This window comes from Catharus ustulatus, chromosome 16, assembly GCF_009819885.2.
Source record: "Catharus ustulatus isolate bCatUst1 chromosome 16, bCatUst1.pri.v2, whole genome shotgun sequence".
Lineage (NCBI taxonomy): Eukaryota > Metazoa > Chordata > Aves > Passeriformes > Turdidae > Catharus > Catharus ustulatus.
This window is the reverse complement of record NC_046236.1, coordinates 15,315,178-15,336,333: the sequence shown is the minus strand read 5'-3', so window position 1 is coordinate 15,336,333 and position 21,156 is coordinate 15,315,178. Positions and strand designations below refer to the sequence as shown.

General features: G+C 50.6%; 1 protein-coding gene across 2 annotated transcripts; it reads left to right on the top strand.

The window, feature by feature from the left end:
• The first annotated feature begins 4,456 nt into the window (after positions 1 to 4,456).
• Positions 4,457 to 18,142, top strand: ZNF598 (zinc finger protein 598, E3 ubiquitin ligase). Of its 2 annotated transcripts, none has more exons than XM_033074132.1 (12): positions 4,457 to 4,639; positions 5,691 to 5,803; positions 6,967 to 7,096; positions 8,712 to 8,923; positions 10,273 to 10,487; positions 11,346 to 11,463; positions 12,468 to 12,652; positions 12,972 to 13,041; positions 13,447 to 14,204; positions 15,171 to 15,306; positions 15,969 to 16,113; positions 16,224 to 18,142. In XM_033074132.1, exons 1-12 carry the CDS (start codon positions 4,457 to 4,459, stop codon positions 16,569 to 16,571), a joined length of 2,613 nt encoding a protein of 870 aa, XP_032930023.1. In that variant the 3' UTR covers positions 16,572 to 18,142. The 2 variants fall into 2 exon arrangements, with proteins under 2 accessions (XP_032930023.1, XP_032930022.1); XM_033074131.1 differs by having other exon boundaries at positions 12,969 to 13,041.
• Positions 18,143 to 21,156: the final 3,014 nt, after the last annotated feature.

The following is a 21,156-nucleotide window of genomic DNA, read 5'->3' as shown; positions in this document are numbered from 1 at the left end:
GTGATACAACACCACCAAGGAACCATGATGAGAAATTCCCCACGAGGTGGGATGACAGTGCTGCCTCAGGAAAGCAGCAAAGACAAAAACTCAAAGAGCAGGGAGAGAAGATGCCATGGGCTGGTATCTGAAATGTGAGCAGATCCTCAGCCCCCTCCAGTCTATGAGTCAGTCTTTCTCCTGGAAGTAATTCCCAACCCCACCAGCGAGTTAATACCCAGATGTGTGAAGTGCAGAGTAAATTTGGCTCCGCTCTGCAGTGTGAGGAGAAAGACTTGGGAGATGAATCTTTCGTTTGACAGTTCTGAGATCTCTCAACCAAAGCCCACACAACTCCCAAGAGCTCTCCAGTTTTCCTGAAATTTAATTAGGTGGGGCTCTCCAGCACACACACGTGTGATGGTTGGAGGGCTCAAAGGGGTGGAGATGAAAATAAACCTGCCTTCAAGCAAACCTGCACAGGTAAAGGTTGGAAAAGTCCTCAAAGACCCCCATGTCCACCATCAATCCTCCCCCACTTGTTCAGCACTAACAGTGTCCCCAAGTGCCACATCCTCACATTTTCTGAGCACTTCCAGGGATGGTGACTCCACTCCTGCTCTGGACAGCCTGTGCTAGGGCTTGACAATTATTTTCCATAAAGAAATTTTCCCCTAATATCCAACCTGAACCTCCCCTGGTGCAACTTTGGACAAGGGCCTGGAGCAGGACAAGGGAATGACTCTCCAGTGCCAGAGGGCAGGGATGGATGGGATATTGAGGTGGAATTTTTTCTGGGAGGGGAAGGAGACCCTGGCACAGATTCCCAGAGGAGCTGTGGCTGCCCCTGGATCCCTGGAAGTGTCCAAGCCAGGCTGGGATGGTGGAAGTTGTTGAGGTTGGACTGGATGGGTTTAAGGTCCCTCTCACCCCAAACCATTCCAGAATTCCACCTGTGAGAATCCACTGCTCAAGGCTGGCTGAGACTCATTTTCCTTAAAACAAAACGCTGAGAAAATCATCACTTTGAGCAGAAACTTTATCAAATGAAGACAAATTTCCCCGCTCTGCTCTGAGCCTTGGCTGCAAATGAGCCGAGTCGGCACCAAGCTGGGAATGGGAAATTAATCCAAGGTTTAACCTTTAGTTCTGCACTTGGACAGGAGCTCAGTGCTGAACCATAAATATTGGATCTGTGGCTCTGCTGACTGGAATGGGTTTGTTGTGCTCATCTCCACGCTGATCAATTATTCCAAAGTGTATTTATTGCTGATGAAATGACTGGAGAAGGGTCTTTTCCTGTAGTTATTATGGGATATTTAACAAGTAAACATGGAAATCAACTATCCCAAGTGTCAATATTAACCCTTTTTCTTGGGAAGGAAACATTCCCTGCCTGCCAACACATAGAGCTAAGCACCAACTAAGATATTTAGAACCTAGTTAATTCTATAAAATTTTATTTCTTTATGTTTTGGGGTCACACTCAGTGCTGAGATCCAGCTTTTATTTGCAATCACCAGAGAAATAAACCAGCATCTTTAAATCATCAGCAAAGAATGATTCAACCCCTTCAAACAGGGTTATAAAAACCTCTCTGCACCACAAAATAAATTAATCTCAACACATGACTCACAGGCACCAGCAGGATGGTTCTCCAGAAGGGTGAGGAGCTGGAAACAGGCTTTGGTGAAGTTTGGAGGTTTCAATGTCGCTTTTTTAGCAATTCTTTGTGCTGCTTGATGATGGTGGGAATGCCAGCAGAGTGGGAATATCTTGTGTAATGATGTCAAAATGGAACAGAGAGGATTTTTTTTTTTTTTTGGCATTTTACAGCTGTGGAAAGATGTGTCCAGCTGCTGGAAAAGTCATGGTAGCAGCAGAGCTGGGTTAGCAGGATATGGAATCATGGAATCACAGAATCACTGAGGTTGGAACAGAGCTCCAACACCATCGAGGCCCCAAATCTGGGATCTGGGCTGGGCTGGGTCATCCCATGGTGGATGTAGAGGTCAGGGATGGGTCTGACCTCCAGCCTGTGCTGGAAGGAACACAGATGATCCTCAAGGCTCCTTCCAGGAGAGCCATTCTGTGATATCCTTACATGGGTTTTGTTCCAAATGAACTCCCTGAATCTGAAAATTGAGGGTGGGATCTGACCTGGCACAGCTGACAGAGCTGGGGGAAGTTCACCTGCACCATGAAGGGACACAGAATCTGCAGTGATTTTTTTCCCCAGACACTGATGATAACAAATATCATCCCAAAAGCAGAAAATCCCCAGCTGAGGAGTTGGAAAACAGCAGGACCAGGAACATCACACACTCCTGGGGTGCTGTGGACACACTTTGTAGGATCAGCACTTTGGATCAGCCCTGATCTGGTGGGAAGTGATGTCACCAACCAGAGCTGAGCTCTGAAATGTCCCAACTGCTGCTGAGTGTCCCTCTGTCCTGGCAGTGAGTAATGTCCTTTCCCAGTTCCTCAGGTGTGTTTGTGATCCCGAGCCATGGTGTCACTCCCCAGCCGAGTGACACTCAGGGCAGCACATCACCGCCAGCAGCCTCCAGCTCATTTCGTGCTAATTGCTCTCCAAAACTGGGTGATGCAGTCGGGGCACAAAAACATTTTCAACAGTGTCATTAATTCGGGGAACATTTCCTGGAGTAATTACAGCCAGCATCCCCAGCCATTCCGAACGATTCCACACAGCCCCACCCAAACACACTTCAGGGCTGATTCGAGAGGGATAAATGGGGCTCTCTAGGAGAAAGTAAATATTACCTGTTGTACCCAATGGTCCAAATCGTTCCGATCCTTCATTATCTGCTCCCAAACACTTAACAAACCTATTACTTAATTTATTTGATGGCACAGACCTCGTTAACCGAGGCACATGAACATGATGGGATGTTTTAATGATGTGTTTGATGAGTTGCTTTGTCCTGAAACGATTGTTTATGGCTCAGAGAAAACAAAGAGCAACTTTTGACTCAAATGATGAGAAATTCAGGGAAATGAAAGAAGATTGGAACCATAAAGGTGCTAAACAGATCTTACAGGAAGATCCAAAGGATTCAGTAGGAATTTCACCATGGATTGCCAGGACAAGAGGGAATGGTTTCCCACTGCCAGAGATGGGAGATGGGGAAGGAATTCCCGGCTGTGAGGGTGGGGAAGGGCTGGGATGGAATTCCCAAGAAGCTGTGGATCCCTGGAATGTCCAAGGCCAGGCTGGACAGGGATTAAAACACCCTGGAAGAATGGGAAGTGTCCCTGGCATGGCAGGGGTGGCACTGGGTGGGCTTTGAGGTCCCTCTCAACACAAACCATTCCAAGATTTTTATGTCTATATATTATATTTTATGATTCTATGTTGGTCACTTAGCAGGGACCTGTGAGGAAAAAAATAAAAATAAAAAAAATAAGTGAGAGACAGCAAACTTTGAAAAACTTCCTGTGTGTTCCTCTGTGCTGTAGCCAAACAAGCTTCTATATATTATTTTTTTTTCTCCTTTTTCCTATTTCCAGAGGAACATGGCTGCTGTTGGAGCATTTTTCCATGCTCCTGGAGCACCCTCTCCTGTCCAAGCAGCCGCAATTCCCAAATTCCCATCTCTGAGCCTGGGGAACAGAGGATTTAAATCCGATTTAAATCTGTGAGGGCAGGATCGGGACACATTTTCCTCAACCAGGAAATTTCCTGGACACTTTTTCCAGCCAGGTGTGACCCCAGCTCACCTGGACAGGTGGAACCTGCAGCAAATAAAAGTTTATTTATATGACACCGAGCTCGTTTGTGTTCCTGCTCTAATGGATGCAAAATCTCGGTGTGTGCAGTGCTTCAAGTACGCTTTTAACACTTTTATTACCTGAGAAAACGCACAGCAGGGGTATAAAATTAAAAATTAAACCAAGAGGTGGAGCTGTCGATCTGATGAATCCATGGAGGGTCTGTTTGCACCCCAGGGGAGGTGTTAATCCTGGGAAAATCCCACAGAAATCAGCAGCGGGGGACAGGAATGCTCTGAGCTCCCCTCATGTCCCCACATGCAGAGGCAGCAGGAAAGGCCCTGGGGTCCCTCATGTCCCCACAGCCTGAGCTGCACAGTCCGAGATCCCCATGTCCCCACAGCCAGAAAGGACCTGGGGACCACAAATCTGCCAAAACATCCCCGGGGTCCTCCTGCCCCTCAGGGCCACCACCGAGCGGGAGCAGAGCGGCCCGGCCGGGGCGCTCCGCCCCGCGCGTCTCTATGATCACACTGCGCTCTCTATGGCCGGCCGCTGGAGGACCGCGCCGAGACACTCGCGGGGTGGCGCTGTCACGGTGCGGAATCAATTCCGGCAGCGCGGCGGCGCTCTGGGCGGAGCTCTATGGTCCGTGAGCGCTGTGTGAGCGCTCGTCTCTATGGTGGGGCGGCGCTCTAGCCCGCGCTCAGTGGTGCGGGCGGGGCGGCGCGGGGCCGAGGCCGCCATGGCCGCCATGGCCGGCGCGGGGCCGGGCCCGGCCGAGGGGCCGTGTGTGCTGTGCTGCGGGGAGCTGGACGTGGTGGCTTTGGGCCGCTGCGAGCACCCGATCTGCTACCGCTGCTCCGTGCGGATGCGGGCGCTCTGCGGTGTGCGGTACTGCGCTGTGTGCCGGGAGGAGCTGCGGCAGGTGAGGCCGGGCCCGGGGCTGGGGCGGCCTCGGACGGGGAAGGTGCTCGGTGGAATGTCGGGGATGGTGTGCGGACCGTGACAGATGGACAGCTCGGGTTATCCTCCCTCTGCCCCGCCGCCGCCCGAGCGAGTGGCAAACTAAATGAGGATAAAATGGAGTTTAGGGTGAATGTTGGTGGTGTGAAGTCAGCAGGCTGGCTCTGGCAGCAGAGAGCGGAGTCTTTGCTCCCTGCTCCAGGAGGTATCTGCTCTTAGGAGGCATCTTAAAATCCTGGATTGGTTTGGGTTGGAAGGACCTTAAAGGCTGTCCAGTGCCATGGCAGGGACACCTCCCACTGTCCCCGGTGCTCCAATGTCCAGCCTGGCCTTGGACACTGCCAGGGATCCAGGGACAGCCACAGCTTCTCTGGGAATCTAACTCTAGGTTTATAACATGGCTTTTGCTGTAAGAACTGAACTCCTTTCGTGTATTTATGTCTCAGCCTCTCTGGGGTGGTAACTCCAGCTGTTACCTCGATGTTGCTGCTGCCCCGGTAATTCCCAGGCTGGGAATGTGTGCTGGAGCGAGGAAATGCCCCGAGAGGGGTGTGTGGTACAGACAATTCAGCAGTGCTGTGTGTTTAGCCCCTCGCTCTCCTGGGAGTCAGGAAAGAAGAACCAGTGGTTTCCCTGCCACCCTTAGACTTGTCACTTGTCACTTGGAGACTCCAGGATCCCGTGTGATCCTCCAGGAGACGGGGAGGAGCCGAGGGCAGGGCTGCTGCCAGCATTGGCTGTGCAAGGGGTTGTGCTGGCTGAGGATATTTACTCTGGGAACAGCTGTAGGAGCAAAACAGAGCAGAAACGTTTGCTAACCTCGTTCAAACTCCAGAGGCCAGCCTGGGCCAATCCACGTTTTCCCTGCGGGTTGATAAGATGCCCTGTGACAGCAGGGGACAGTGCCCGGGGGAGGTGACAGCTGAGGCTGGCACAGGGCTGTGGGCGTGGGGATCTCCCCGGCTTTGTGCCTGGAATCCCACAGCTGATCCCGGTGCTGTTCCATCCCACAGGTGGTGTTCGGGAGGAAGCTGCCATCCTTCTCCTCCATCGCCCTGCACCAGCTGCAGCATGAGAAGAAATACGACATTTATTTCATGGATGCCGAGGTTTATGCGCTGTACAGGTGAGCGCTGGCTCCTCCCTGGAATGTGCCCCAGCACGTGGTGGGGCACAGGACGTGGCAGGAAATGCTGCTGGGGGAGGGCGGGGTGCTGTGGTTTCCTGGGATTTTGGGAGCTGGGGACATGAGTCACCTGCCTGCCGTGCAGGTGTTTTTGGCAGGGTGACAGCCTGGAGCAGGGCACTGAGCACTCAGCACATCCTCGGGGCTGTGCTGTTGGATTCACAACACACAAGCTTTGCTCTCTCAATAAAAGTCGGTTTTGGCATCTTTAACAGCAGCAAACTTGCTGCAAACCTTCCCATTCCTTGCATGGCTGTGGAAATTGATACAGACTTAATTACTGTTATAATTGTAATTACTGCTATGCTGAATAAGGACTAACCAAACCCAGGTGTACCAATATTGCAGAAGAGCAATATTGTTTTCAAACAAAGATCTTAATTCTGAGTGGGAGAGAAAAAAGGTGAAGTAAAAAAAAACAGTGCAGAATAAAAACGTGGCATTGGCACAGTCTTCTACAAATATTTTTCATAACAATCTGTAATGGGAGGGTTTGAGATAATGGAAAGAGGAATGGAAAAGGTGAAGCCATGCAGGCAGTGGAATCTTTTCCTTGGAGAATTGGGCATTGTATTCACCCTGATTTGGGCTGAGAGTATGACTTTGATACATTTACAGTTTTTCATTGCTTGATATTTATGGGAATGAGGGTGTGGGAGTCTCCCAGTGAGACCAGTGCTCCTTGGGAGCAATTACTGGGGTTTTGGGTGGGGATTTTCCCTCCTTCCCTAATACAATTCTTTCTCTCTCCCCACTGTACTCCTCAGTTTCTGACAGTGGGAAGTGTAGTGGAACTGGAGGGGAACATTGCAGGAATCAGCTGAATGTCCAGCAGGGTTTGTTTGAATTTACCCAGTTTTGCAGTGTGGCTCCTCCTCTGTGGCTGCTCAGCTCTTCTCCAGCAGTTGGAACCTTGGTGTAATTTGGTTCCATCCCTTTCCTGCCATCCAGCAGAATTCCTGGAATAAGCAGGTCACAGCTCTCACTGCAGGGGCAGCCATAGAGCTGGAGCCTTGTGCCAGCCATGGAACATTTGTGTTTTTTGAAGGTGTTCAGGGTGCTGAGAGGAATTGGGTCATTTTTGGGAATCTCTCATCCCTCAGGAAGCTGCTGCAGCACGAATGCTCCCTGTGCCCGGATGCAAAGCCCTTCAACACCTTTGCAGATCTGGAGCAGCACATGAGGAAGCAGCACGAGCTCTTCTGCTGCAAACTCTGTGTTAAACACTTAAAGGTGAGCTGGGCCTGGCCTTGGATGTGTGGGAAGGAGGAGGGGATTTCCCTCCATGACCTCCAGGAGTTCCTGGGAAGATGGGAAGGCAGAACAGCAAGGATTTATTTCAGTTCCCTCTTCCTGCAGTGAGGCCAGTTGCTTTATTTTAAACCTTTCTCCTTCCATAAACTGATTAATGAAGAGGGCCTGGAGTTTCTCCAGATTTTAAATTAAACCCCACAGTGGTGCTGCCACAATTGGTTCGTGCCAGGTGAACTGGAGTTTGCTGCCAAAAGGGATGGGATCCAGGTTGACCTAAATGAACCCTAATAAGTTTGGGAACTGAGCTGAGTCTTTCCCGTGCTCTTGGAATCCCTGGAGCTGATTTAAGGGAAGTGGGAGAGGAGGGCAGGACCTCCTTTGGTTTCTGGTGTCCTTTGAGGTGCTTCATGCTCAGTGTGTGTAGCCAGCACTTGTTTGCCATTTTCTCTCACAATATTAAAACTTACCTTTTAATTTCAGGATATTGTAGAGATTTTTTTTTAGTTCAAAGAAAAAAGCTCCATGTTACTTGTACCCACTGCAGAGAAACTCTTAAACTTGTGGAAGCTTCAATCCATCAGCCTTGGCAAAGCCAAACAAACCTTTTCCCAGAGCAATTTCCCAGTCCTTGTCTAGGCCAGAAATAAAGGATATTCTGTTCTCAGGGCTAGGTTGATCTTTTTGGCATCTCCAGAACCTTTCCTACCAAAACATCTCACGTGGCAGTGGGGACAGAGCGTTGGCTTGTGATGCACAGTTTGTTCACTGAAGTGGATCCTCTGTGTGCAGCTATTTTGGGGTGGTTACTGTGAGAGGAAAGTAAAACAGCTCACTTGGGCTTTTTAAATTCAAGAATGCAAAATACCGTTTGTTGATAAATACATAGTTAGAATTTTTCCACCCCAGAGATGATAATTTAAACTCGTTACAGCATAAAAAGATTCCAAAGGAGGAAAAAAGTGAATTAAATCCTTTTCCAATGTTCAGAGAAATGCAAGTTAAATTTAATTTGAATCCATCACTTGGATTTTACTTCCTGTCCACCAAAAATTTAAAGTGTTGGTGGTCAAACTGCATCTTTTGGAAGCAAATCTTCCACCCCTGCAGATGGAGAAGTTTGGCACAACTTGGCTTGTTCCTGTGTCCATAGGAAACAATACAAATCTATAAATATAAATGTACTAACATCATACCTGTTCTCCAGATCTTCACCTGTGAGAGGAAAGGATATTCCAGGAAGGAATCTATCACTTGAATTTTATTTCCTGCCCACCAAAAATTTTAGATATTGGTGGGGATGGAGAAGTTTGGCACATCCTGGCTTGTTTCTGTGTCCATAGGGAAACAATACAAATCTATAATTGCACATGTATTAACACCATCCCTGCTCTTCAGCTCTTCACCTATGAGAGGAAAGGGTATTCCAGGAAGGAATCCATCACTTGAATTTTATTTCCTGCCCACCAAAAATTTTAGATATTGGTGGGGATGGAGAAGTTTGGCACAACCTGGCTTGTGCCATTTAGTTCTGCATGCACAGGAAACAATCCAAATCTCTAAATACAAATGTCTTAACGCCATCCCTGCTCTCCAGATCTTCACCTACGAGAGGAAATGGTATTCCAGGAAGGACCTGGCCCGGCACAGGATCCATGGGGACCCTGATGACACCTCCCACCGGGGCCACCCCCTCTGCAAGTTCTGCGACGAGCGCTACCTGGACAACGACGAGCTGCTGAAACACCTGCGCAGGGATCACTACTTCTGCCACTTCTGTGACTCTGAGGGGGCTCAGGAGTACTACAGGCAAGCACATCATTGGCATGGCTCCTTTGTCCAGCTTAAATTTTGCAGTAATATCCCTTAGGTCTGCTTTGAATGGAGTCCTTTGTCCAGCTTAAATTTCGGAGTAGAATTCTTTGGGTGTGCTTTGAATTTAGGGGATAGTGTTTGAAGGCAGGGTGGAGGAGTGGCAGCAGGTTGGCTGCAATTCCTTAATAAATAGAGGACAAATGAACCAGCAGGGCTTTTCCTCACCTCCCCTTGATGCCTTGAGAGGCTGCCTAGAGCAGAGGTTAGACAGAGCTAAAGGAGTAAAGCAGGGATTTATTAAAACCCTTCCCAGGATTCACCTTGGGCAGTGCCAGAGCCTGGCCAGGGCTACACCCAGGATGGACTCTGAGTCACGAGTTCTCACACTTTTATCAGTTTTGGGGTTCATTGTCCAATTCCAGCTCCAGGTTCTGCAGTCCCACCCTCCCAGATTCTCTCCTCAATTTGCTGCTGTTTGCACTTTTTGGGGCTGAAGCTACAGCAGTGTCCTTGGTTCTGGGCTGGAAAAGGATTGGTTTGTGTGAGTGACTGTGAGGAGAACTTGATATGGAGTTCAGAGTTCTACACTAACGTACAGAATCTGAAAAATATGAAAGCTAAAGCTGAGGGCTGGGAGTGGCTGTGTCACAGAGTGGGAAGGGTCAGCTCTGTGTTTCCCTTCCAGTGACTATGAGGAAAGGATCAGCTCTGTGTTTCCCTTCCCAATGACTGAGTGAGGAAAGGATCAGCTCTGTTTCCCTTCCCAGTGACTATGAGTGGAAAGGATCAGCTCTTTGTTTTCCCTTCCCAGTGACTATGAGTGGAAAGGATCAGCTCTTTGTTTTCCTTTCCCAGTGACTATGAGTGGAAAGGATCAGCTCTGTGTTTTCCTTTCCCAGTGACTATGAGTGGAAAGGATCAGCTCTGTGTTTTCCTTTCCCAGTAACTCTAAGGAAAGGATCAACTCTGTGTTTCCCTTTCCAGTGACTGAGTGAGGAAAGGATCAGCTCTGTGTTTCCCTTTCCAGTGACTGAGTGTGGAAAGGATCAGCTCTGTGCTCTGTGTTTTCCTTTCTCAGTAACTATGAGTGGAAAGGCTCAGCTCTGTGTTTCCCTTCTCAGTAACTATAAGGAAAGGATCAGCTCTGTGTTTTCCTTTCTCAGTGACTATGAGTGGAAAGGATCAGCTCTGTGTTTCCCTCCCCAGTAACTATGAGTGGAAAGGATCAGCTCTGTGCTCTGTTTCCCTCCCCAGTGACTGTGAGGAAATGATCAGCTCTGTGTTTCCCTCCCCAGTAACTGTGAGTGGAAATGATCAGCTCTGTGCTCTGTTTCCCTCCGCAGTGACTACGAGTACCTGCGGGAGCACTTCAGGGAGAAGCACTTCCTGTGCGAGGAGGGCCGCTGCAGCTCGGAGCAGTTCACGCACGCCTTCCGCACCGAGATCGACTACAAGGCGCACAAGAGCGCGTGCCACAGCAAGAGCCGCGCCGAGGCGCGCCAGAACCGCCACATCGACCTGCAGTTCACCTACACCCCCCGGCACCCGCGCCGCGACGGTCAGCAGCCCTGGGGGCACGGGGGGCTGGGGGCTCTGCTGGGGCAGTGCTCTGCTCTGCTTGCCTCTGCGAGATGTGCTTAAAGGTCCCTTCTGTGGTTTTTAGTCGCTAAGAGTTTTCAAGAATGGCTGGTGAATATTTTGTAGCTGTGAAGAAATTTTTCTCAGAGAAGGTAGGCAAGCTCTGGAACAGCACCAAGAGCTTGTAGAGGCTGAGAAGAGCTCTCCAACCTGAGAGGTTGTAGAGGTTGAGAAGGCTCCTTTCAGCCTGAGAGCTTGCAGAGGTTGAGAATGTCCTTCCAGCCTGAGAGCTTGCAGAGGTTGAGAAGGTTCCTCCAGCCTGAGAGCTTGCAGAGGTTGAGAAGGTCCCTTCAACCTGAGAGCTTGCAGAGTTTGGGAAGGCTCCTCCAACCTGAGAGCTTGCAGAGTTTGGGAAGGCTCCTCCAACCTGAGAGCTTGCAGAGGTTGAGAATGTCCCTCCAGCCTGAGAGGTTGCAGAGGTTGAGAAGGCTCCTCCAACCTGAGAGGTTGCAGAGGTTGAGAATGTCCCTCCAACCTGAGAGCTTGCAGAGGTTGAAGACAACCAGACCTTGCCCAGACAAAGCCCTCTGATGTAGTTTCAGAGCTGGCCTTGCTTTGAGTGAAGGGCTGGAGCAGGTGATACCCAGCCATCCCTTCCTGCCTGAATTGCTGTAGGATTTTCTTCCCTTTGTGTGAGTTTAATAAGGAGAACTGCTGACTTGGTCATTAGAAAGAAACGAAGATAATTTATTCATACCAGTATATTTTTGCATTTTTCAGGCACAGTGTGATGCCCACATGAGAGAAATAACTGTGACCATCTCTCCCCCTGTTCCAGGTGTTGTGGGTGCAGAGGACTATGAGGAGGTTGACAGGTTCAACAGGCAGGGGAGGGCGAGCAGGCTGAGCAGCCGAGGGAACCAGCAGAACAGGAGAGGCAGCTGGAGGTACAAGAGGTGAGTAGCACAACCTTGTGTGGAGTTTTATTCCCATTTAGTGCTGGCTTTTACTTGGCAATTCACAGTATTTTGGTGGATTAGGAGGAAGGAAGTGGTACAAAATTTGGAGGTCTCCATGGTGAATCCTTAGCTGAGATCTTCCAGTCCAGTCCTGTGTCCTGGCTACGTGCTTGGTCATCATGGAATGACCTTGTGTGAGGCTCCAGCTCAGGAAGAAAACAGTGTAACCCTCAACTTGTGGGTTAAATAAACTCAGAACCCTAAATGAGTTCCAGCAGCTGATTTTATGCAAACTTCTCTAAATAGGATTTTCTGAAGTAAGTGACAAGCCTGTGCAGGTTTAATGGAGATTTTGGTCTGGGTAATCATACAATTCCTGTTCTAAGGACCATGCTTTTCATTGAACTGACAGATCTCTGTGTGGCCAGACTGAGTGCTTTGGAAAAGGAAGAGGGTTAAGTATTGAAATGAAACTTTGCATTTCTGTGTCTCTTCATCCACACCAGACCTGAGTCCTTTTTACATCCTGCACATCTTTTCTTCCTTTTCTCGCTGGATGGGCAGAAGGTTCATTACTGGTGATTCCACTGGGGAAAAAAGTCCATCCCAAAACACTCCTGTGTTGGTGTCACATGTGGATTGTGCATGTCCTGAGAGTTCATGCCCAGCCACTTCTCAGAGGGTTCCTGTGGCCTCCAGGAATGGAAATGAGCAGGAGAGACCGGTGCCCCCTGCATCCGTGGTGCTGTCTCTCCCAGTTCACCCCGGTTTCTTCTGGCCTGGATTGTTATTCCCCACATGGAACTTGGAAATCCAGGATGGAAATGTTGCCTGGCTGGGGTGGAGTGGAGTGGTGGGGCTGGTTTGGGTTTCTCAGCAGGTGGCAGCACGAGATCAGGGATGTCACTGGAGGTGACACTGCAGAGGTGACACCACAGCGAGGCAGCTGCTCTTCCTGTGATCCTTGCTGTTTGACCAAGGGAATCTCCCCTGTCCTGCAGGGAAGAAGAAGACAGGGATGTTGCAGCAGCAGTCAGGGCATCTGTGGCAGCCAAAAGGCAGGAGGAGAAGAAGAGGGTGGAGGACAAAGAGGAAGGCAGCAGCAGCAGGGGGAGGAAGGAGGATCTGAGGGATCCCGACGTGCTCGGCTCCAAACGTGTGCCAAAGTCTTCAAACGATGTCACAGGTGAGTGTTGGACAGGTCCTGCAGCTGCAGGGCATCTCTGGAAGGTTCTGTCAGAAAGTTCTGCCTTACCCATGTTTTACTCATTTAAAGTGTCATGAATTTCCTGAATGGACATAATGGGCAGCACAGTTAATTAAAGGAAATAGTGATGCACGGATTGAAATTGTTCTTCTGGAATGTCAGTTAATGACATCATCAGCTGCTGAAAACAGGCCTTGGTAGTGCTGCTGTCATAGCCATTGGTAGCCCCTGCTCTGGAATGAATGGGTTTGGGTTGAAAACAATGTCTTTGCTCTTTCTGTCCCTGTTCCAAAAGAAGCAGCTGCTAACGGAGCGCTCAGCCAGGACGACTTCCCAGCAATCGGCTCTGCAGCAGGACCTCTCCAGGGGTGAGTCTGTGCAGGGCTGCAGCAGGCACCAAGCACATTTAGAAGCTGATTGATGTGTTCTGCATTTCTGGGGAAAATAATTTTCCAGATCATTTGATCCCTCTAAGGTTTCCCCTGTCCCCTCCTGCCTGGAGCTTTGCTTTGCCTCTTACCAGCATGAGCAGCATCGGGTGTTACTGCAGCTCCTGGCTTGATCTTAGAATCATGGAATAAAATCATGGAATAAAATCATGGAATAAAATCATGGCATAATCCTCAGCTGGAAGGGACCCACGAGGATCCTCCAGTCCAACTCCTGTTGTGTCACCCTCAGTGACAGTCTGAGGAGGAGTGGGGAGCTGTGGGTTTGTGCTGTCCCTTGGGGTTCTGCTGCCTCAGTAATTCCAACCTCTCCCTTCCCCACAGCCCTGCCCAGCCAGCACTGGTTAAGCTTAAAGAAGAAGATTTCCCAAGCTTGTCCTCCTCTGCAGCTCCCACCATCTCATCAGGGATGTCTCTGACATACACAGCCACTGCCAGGAAAGCAGCCTTCCAGGAGGAGGATTTCCCAGCCCTGGTGTCCAAAGTGAAGCCCACCAATAAAACCGTAACCCACATCACATCTGCGTGGAACAATAGTTCCAATAAAAACGTGGTCAAAGCCATGAGCAACCCCTGTGTCAACCAACCAGCCAAAAAACCATCCCTGAACATGTCCAAAGGAAGCAAGAAGAGCAATAAAGTGTGTGAGTCGGACGACGAGGACGGCGGCGGCGGCCTGACCACCCAGGAGATCCGCAGCGCCCCGACCATGTTCGACGTCTCGTCCTTGCTGGCAGCTTCTACCTCACAAACTTTCACTAAAGTGGGCAAGAAAAAGAAGACAGGGGTTGAGAAGCAGAGCCCATCCCCACGCCTGTCCCAGGAGACAGCAATGGCCAGGCCAGGGACAGAGAAGCCCCCAGAGGCAGAGCAGCCCTGCAAGGTGTTCCCTGCTGCTCACGGCCCCGACAGAGCCACGGCTGTGGTCAATGGGCACTCAGAGAAACCAACAGCTGGCTGTGCTGCACCCAAAGAGCCCCCTGGCCTTAAAAAGCCCCCAGTGACTAACAAATGCCCCTTACCTCAGGAAGACTTCCCAGCTCTTGGGAGCTCAGGATCAGCCAGGATGCCCCCGCCACCAGGTAAGCAGGGAATGGATCACAGAGTTGTGGAGTGGTTTGGGTGGGAGGGATCTTAAAGATCAACTCCTTCCACTCTGTCTTGGACAGGGGCACTTTCTACTAGACCAGGTTGCTCCAGCGTGGCCTTGGACACTTCCAGGGATGGGGAAGCACTGCTGGGCATGGCCAGGTTTACTTGGGGAGAGCCCAGAGAACACAGGGATGTCTTGTGTTGAGTCCTGGTTCTGATTTTAGGTTCTGCCACCAGGTGCCAGGTTGGGTTTAGGAGGCAGAGGCAGCCTGAGTGTCACAGGGGGCTGGAATGTCCTCTGGGAATCCCCTCTGCTCGCTGGGGGTGGCTCATGGATGAAGAGCTGGTTTTTCCCTGTCCCCAGGGCTGACACATCCATGTGCTGTGCTCCAAGATCTGCCTTGGAAGCCGCTGCAGGCAGAGGGAATCTGGCTGGGCCCTGTCCCTGCTGGCACTTGTCACTTCACTTCCTTGGCCACTGGAGGCTGTGCTGGCAGAGGTTTCCTGCTGTGCTTTTAGCCATGACCTTGTGAAAGCAGAGACAGCAGCAAACGTGACTTGGAGCGGTTTTCATGGCAGTGGGATCGCGTCGGGAGCGCCGGCACCGCTGCTTGTGCAGCTCCTGCTGGGAGAGGCCAGGCCAGCCCCACTGCCTCCTCCTGTGCTTTGTGTTCACTTTAATAATGCAAAAGTGTTGTTCATTGTGACTTGGAGTGGGCTTTCAAAATTATTTTCCATTGAGAAAGTAAATGAATAATTAAAGCACTTTCTCTGTAGAGGAACATCAGCCACTCTCAAAGTGCTTCTTGAGGTTTTTTTTTTTTAGATTTTTCTCTAATATGGTGATGTCTGCACTGCAAGCTCCTCTTGGTGCTTCTGCAGTGTGTCAGGCACTGGTGTGGGTTTTAGCCAGGGGTCTGTGTGTGCTCTAATTCTGCCCCTCTTGCTTCCCTCAGGCTTTAACTCCGTGGTGCTGTTGAAGAATCCTCCTCCGCCTCCGGGCCTGTCGGTGCCTGTCAGCAAACCCCCCCCGGGCTTCGCTGTCATCCCATCCTCCACCATCCCTGACCCCGTCACTACAGCTCTGAAGGAGTGAGTCAGGGGCCTTCCAGGGGCTGTGGGACACCTCCCTCCTCCCTGCTGTCACAGGGCCTTCAAACTGCACTCAGTTCCCCTTGGGGAGTCCCAGGGTGTGGGTTGGACACATCAGCCCTGTGTGGTTACAGCACAGAGGAGCTGCAAAGCTGTGCAGTGTTTTGGCTGCTCAGACCTGGGTCTGTTCGAGGTTTCTTTGGAAATTTGCACCTCCAACATTCCAATTCTGGTGCTGAGGCTTGTTCTTCTTGGTGCCCTTCACTGCTCTGATGTTTCCAGTAGCTGCTCTCTGGTTCCTTTTGGGACACAAAGAGGAGTTTTTGGGAAAAGTTTGTGTCAGTTTAATACAGAACCTGCATTATCTGTTGGGTTATTCATGGTGAGATCTTTGCTCTGCTCTTTTGAGTGCACCCAACTCAGAGAGCAGCTCATGGGGACCACGTTAAACTTGGATTTTAAACATTCTGTTTGTGTAAAGCTGGAATCTGATACAGAAATCCACATTTTATTATCCTGACAGGACAGCTGTGTGCTGCTCTTGTGCAGCTATAAACCACAACAGCCTTGTGATTTATGTCCCATTTATGGGATTTATGGTGACATCATCTTTGTGTGACACAAACCAGTGTCAGGGTCATTTCTGGTCTTTTCTACCACAGGCCAAAATCCTGTCATGGATCATACTTGATACCTGAGAACTTCCAGCAGAGGAACATCCAGCTCATCCAGTCCATTAAAGAATTTCTTCAGAGCGACGAGTCCAAGTTCAATAAATTTAAAACTCATTCTGGGCAGTTCAGACAGGTGAGTGCATTCCCAAAGCCTCCCTTTCTGGGAGGCCTGAATTCCAGTGGGATTTTGAATAGATAAATATTTCTTTTCCTCTGATTATTGCCCTTCCCTGTCCCCTGCAGGGGCTGATCTCTGCAGCTCAGTATTACAAAAGCTGCCGGGAGCTGCTGGGGGAAAACTTCAAGAAGATTTTCAAGGAGTTGTTGGTGTTGCTGCCAGACACAGCCAAGCAGCAGGAACTGCTCTCTGCTCACAACGACTTCAGGATCAGGGAGAAACAAAGCTCCAACAAACCCAAAAAGAACAAAAAGAATGTTTGGCAGACGGACTCCCCCGCCGAGCTCGACTGCTACATCTGCCCCACGTGCAGGCAGGTGCTGACCCAGCAGGACGTGGTCACACACAAAGCTTTGCATATCGAGGATGAGGAGTTCCCCTCTCTGCAGGCAATCAGCAGGATCATCAGTTAGCTCTCCCCAGGGCTCTGCCTGGGGCTGTGCACTTTGCACTGAGGTTGGGCAGGAGCTGGGGGCTGGTGCCCTTGAGGCAGCGAGGAGCAGGAGGTTTGGGAAGTGCTCCTGGGCAAAGGGGTCAGGGGAATGTGCCAGAGCTCGTCCCCACCCACTGTCTGAGCTCCCAAATCTGGGCTGGGGTTAGGCTGAGCTGCAGGGGGGCAGGCAGGGCTCCTTCCTCCTGGAACATGCAATAGCTGGGAGTCCTTTTGGATGTGCAGAATGACAGGGGACACAATAGGGGAATAAGCTTCTGGTTTGGGGGTTTCTTTCTGGTTTTGGGGTGGGGGAAAGTTTATGGATCACTGAAATGAATGGAAGTGGCTTCCCTTATAAAATTCTGAATTTTTTTGTGCTATTTCAGTGAAGATCACACTAGTCAGGGGTAAAAGGTGCAAGAGGGTGCTGCTCCCTGGGGTGTGTGCCCAGGAGAGCTGCAAACACTGGGCTGCAGAGTTTTCCTTTCTGCAGACAGAATCAGTTCTGCTGCTTGAAGAATTGGGCTGATCTGTGCAAGATTTGAAGTTGCCTCTGACTTTTTCTGTAAAGTTCTTTCAAAAAACTGATTTTTGTAGCCCTGCATGTACAGTATCAGCATTAAGGCTTTACTCTCCGTAAAGCACACGGGAATTTTATTTAATGACTGCCATGTTTCTAATTTCTTGGATGTTTTACTGATGGGAGCTCCCAACAGCATCCTGGGACATTAAATGCTGCTGATTACTGACCATGTTTTCTGCAGTGCCTTTAAGTGCATTTATCTGTTTACAGTGGTCTGACACCTGCACCCACCTCGGTGACAGCTCCTGTTCCTGGCACCCCCAAATTCCACCTCTGAGAAAGGGGGGATCTCCTCCTCCTCCTCTGAGGTGATGGAGTGCCAGGAGTTCCCCCATGGCTGTAGTTCAGTGTCTGATTGTCTCCCATCTCCAGGTTTAGTTATTTCTAACGTGTAGGAATAAAGCAGAAATTAATTTATGTAATTTGTAGTGAGGAAACACAGCTTTTCTAGCAGCATCATTTCTATGAAATCCAGCTCAGAGTATTACCCAAGAGCTACTCCTGCCTACAGCCACTCCTCCTTGCCTTACATGTGTTATTTTTGCTTGCTCTCAGGCTGCAAAGTGCTTTGGGTTTCTTTTCTTGAATATTTAAGACTGTTCTGCCCACCTGCCCGTGTTGGATTTGCCCAGAACAGGGGCTGGGGAAGGTGATTTGCTGCATGGTTCTTCATCCACTGCATGAGTCCCTGGCAGTTCCTGTTCCTTGCTCAGGATGCTGAGGGGGCTGGGTGCTGTCAGCAATTCCCTCCCATCCCTTTGGTTTGTAAAGTTGAGGGAGTGAAATGTCTTCCCTGCAGGAGCATCTTCTGTCTTCCCTTGGGTTTATTATTTCTCCATCAGCAGCTCTGAGTTCCCTGGGAGGTGCTGCTGGGAGTTCCCTCGAGCTGCTGCATCTCTGGGGCCTGATGTTGCAGTTTCCTTGTTCCTTGTGCTCACCTGATTCAATAAAGTTATTACCAAATCTTTTTTTTTTTATTTTTCTATTCATTTTTAGCTCTTTATTGAAAATAAGTTGCAGTTGGTTACACAGACACCGAAAATACAGAATCACAGATTGTTCTCTCAAAAGATATCTTTATATATATAATATATACAAAATTGTAAACATTTTAAACTTATTTCCATACACAGTCCACTTTATACTACACTGCACAGAGGTTAGTGACAACTGCAACTCCTGGAAGCGTCTGCTCGGACAGAGGTATCTGCAAAGAAACTGAACTTCCCACCCTCTGGTGGGAGATTAAAACTCGTCAAGGAGCTGAGGTTTCAATGTGTATTGCAACAAAATCCAGGCAGCTGAACTGGGGCTTCAAGTTGAGGCAGTGAGGGCTGGGTGTGAGCCTCACTGAGGGGGGATGTGACACACAGAGGGGAAAATGCAGCTGAGAACGGACCAGGGGTGTAAAATACACAGCAGGGTTTGCTGAGAGAAATCCCCAGGGAATAATGAGATTTCCTCAGGGACACAGCCAGGAGCCAGCCCGGTGCCTTTGGGGGCTGGCAGGTACAAAACACAGGGAAGAGAAATGAGAGAAATGCTGTGGGGTCACTCCTTGTGGCATCAGTGCTGGGAATTCATCCCAGGACAGAGCAGAGAGATCCCAAATGAGGGCTGGGAAGGGAGGGGTTTGGTCTCAGGGTCTGCTCCAGCCCTGACACAGCAGGTGATGCAGGGGGAGAATGTTCTTCACTGAAAACTTAAGCAAAGCTTCTGCCTTTGCTAGGAACAGCTTGAAATGTTGGCAACAATTCCCAATTTTTAATGAACTTGAATTGCAGAGTGCACGATGTGGTGACTGAGAAACAGCAGTGGAGTGACAGAGCCTCCTGGAGCACGAGGATGGGGCAGAGTGCAGCTCCAGGACAGGGAGAATGTTGGAATTCCACAATTTACACCCAAATTTTGTGCAGGAGCTTTTGGGTTAGGCTGAGCACAGCGAGGTCCTGCCCTCTGTGAGCTGCTGATTTATTGGGAGAGCAGAGTTACAAACAGCTTGTGAGGATGGCAGAGCCCTGACACGCTCAGGACAATCCTGGCATGGTTCTGGGACAATTTGGGGACAATTTTGGGACAGCCCTGGCATCTCTGAGGGTGTGGCCTGGGTGGTTACAGGGGGGTGAGTGCTGCTGTACCACGGCTGGGAGACAAAGAGGAGAAAAGAGGAAAATTGATGTTCCAGATACCTGAACCCCCAGCATGCCGTGGTTCCTGCAGCCATGGCTCTGGGTGTGCTTGGTGACACCTGCACACCCTGCTCTGTGTGTTTGGTGACACCTGCACACCCTGCTCTGTGTGTGGTGACACCTGCACACCCTGCTCTGTGTGTTTGGTGACACCTGCACACCCTGCTCTGTGTGCTTGGTGACACCTGCACACCGTGCTCTGTGTGTTTGGTGACACCTGCACACCCTGCTCTGTGTGTCTGGTGACACCTGCACACCCTGCTCTGTGCTTGGTGACACCTGCACACCCTGCTCTGTGTTTGGTAACACCTGCACACCCTGCTCTGTGTGTTTGGTGACACCTGCACACCCTGCTCTGTGTTTGGTAACACCTGCACACCCTGCTCTGTGTGTCTGGTGACACCTGCACACCCTGCTCTGTGTTTGGTAACACCTGCACACCCTGCTCTGTGTGTTTGGTGACACCTGCACACCCTGCTCTGTGCTTGGTGACACCTGCACACCCTGCTCTGTGTGTGTTTGGTGACACCTGCACACCCTGCTCTGTGTGTGTTTGGTGACACCTGCACACCCTGCTCTGTGTGTGTTTGGTGACACCTGCACACCCTGCTCTGTGTTTGGTGACACCTGCACACCCTGCTCTGTGCTTGGTGACACCTGCACACCCTGCTCTGTGTTTGGTGACACCAGCACACCCTGCTCTGTGTGTGTGTGTTTGGTGACACCTGCACACCCTGCTCTGTGTGTGCTTGGTGACACCTGCACACCCTGCTCTGTGTTTGGTGACACCTGCACACCCTGCTCTGTGTGTTTGGTGACACCTGCACACCCTGCTCTGTGTGTTTGGTGACACCTGCACACCCTGCTCTGTGTGTGGTGACACCTGCACACCCTGCTCTGTGTGTTTGGTGACACCTGCACACCCTGCTCTGTGCTTGGTGACACTGCACACCCTGCTCTGTGTGTTTGGTGACACCTGCACACCCTGCTCTGTGTTTGGTGACACCTGCACACCCTGCTCTGTGCTTGGTGACACCTGCACACCCTGCTCTGTGTGTTTGGTGACACCTGCACACCCTGCTCTGTGCTTGGTGACACCTGCACACCCTGCTCTGTGTGTGTTTGGTGACACCTGCACACCCTGCTCTGTGTGTTTGGTGACACCTGCACACCCTGCTCTGTGTTTGTGTGTTTGGTGACACCTGCACACCCTGCTCTGTGTGTGGTGACACCTGCACACCCTGCTCTGTGTGCTTGGTGACACCAGCACACCCTGCTCTGTGTGCTTGGTGACACCTGCACACCCTGCTCTGTGTGTGGTGACACCTGCACACCCTGCTCTGTGTGTGTGTGTCTGGTGACACCTGCACACCCTGCTCTGTGTGTGCTTGGTGACACCTGCACACCCTGCTCTGTGTGTGCTTGGTGACACCTGCACACCCTGCTCTGTGTGTGCTTGGTGACACCTGCACACCCTGCTCTGTGTTTGGTGACACCTGCACACCCTGCTCTGTGTCTGGTGACACCTGCACACCCTGCTCTGTGTTTGGTGACACCTGCACACCCTGCTCTGTGCTTGGTGACACCTGCACACCCTGCTCTGTGTGTTTGGTGACACCTGCACACCCTGCTCTGTTTGGTGACACCTGCACACCCTGCTCTGTGCTTGGTGACACCTGCACACCCTGCTCTGTGTGTTTGGTGACACCTGCACACCCTGCTCTGGGTGTGTTTGGTGACACCTGCACACCCTGCTCTGTGTGTTTGGTGACACCTGCACACCCTGCTCTGTG

Bases quoted from the DNA above. Each gene is read 5' to 3' on its own strand.
- ZNF598 (XM_033074131.1), top strand. From the start codon at position 4,457: ATGGCCGCCATGGCCGGCGCGGGGCCGGGCCCGGCCGAGGGGCCGTGT. The intron at 10,488-11,345 runs GTCAGCAGCCCT...CCCCTGTTCCAG, and splicing joins CCGGCACCCGCGCCGCGACG to GTGTTGTGGGTGCAGAGGAC. The intron at 11,464-12,467 runs GTGAGTAGCACA...CCTGTCCTGCAG, and splicing joins GGCAGCTGGAGGTACAAGAG to GGAAGAAGAAGACAGGGATG.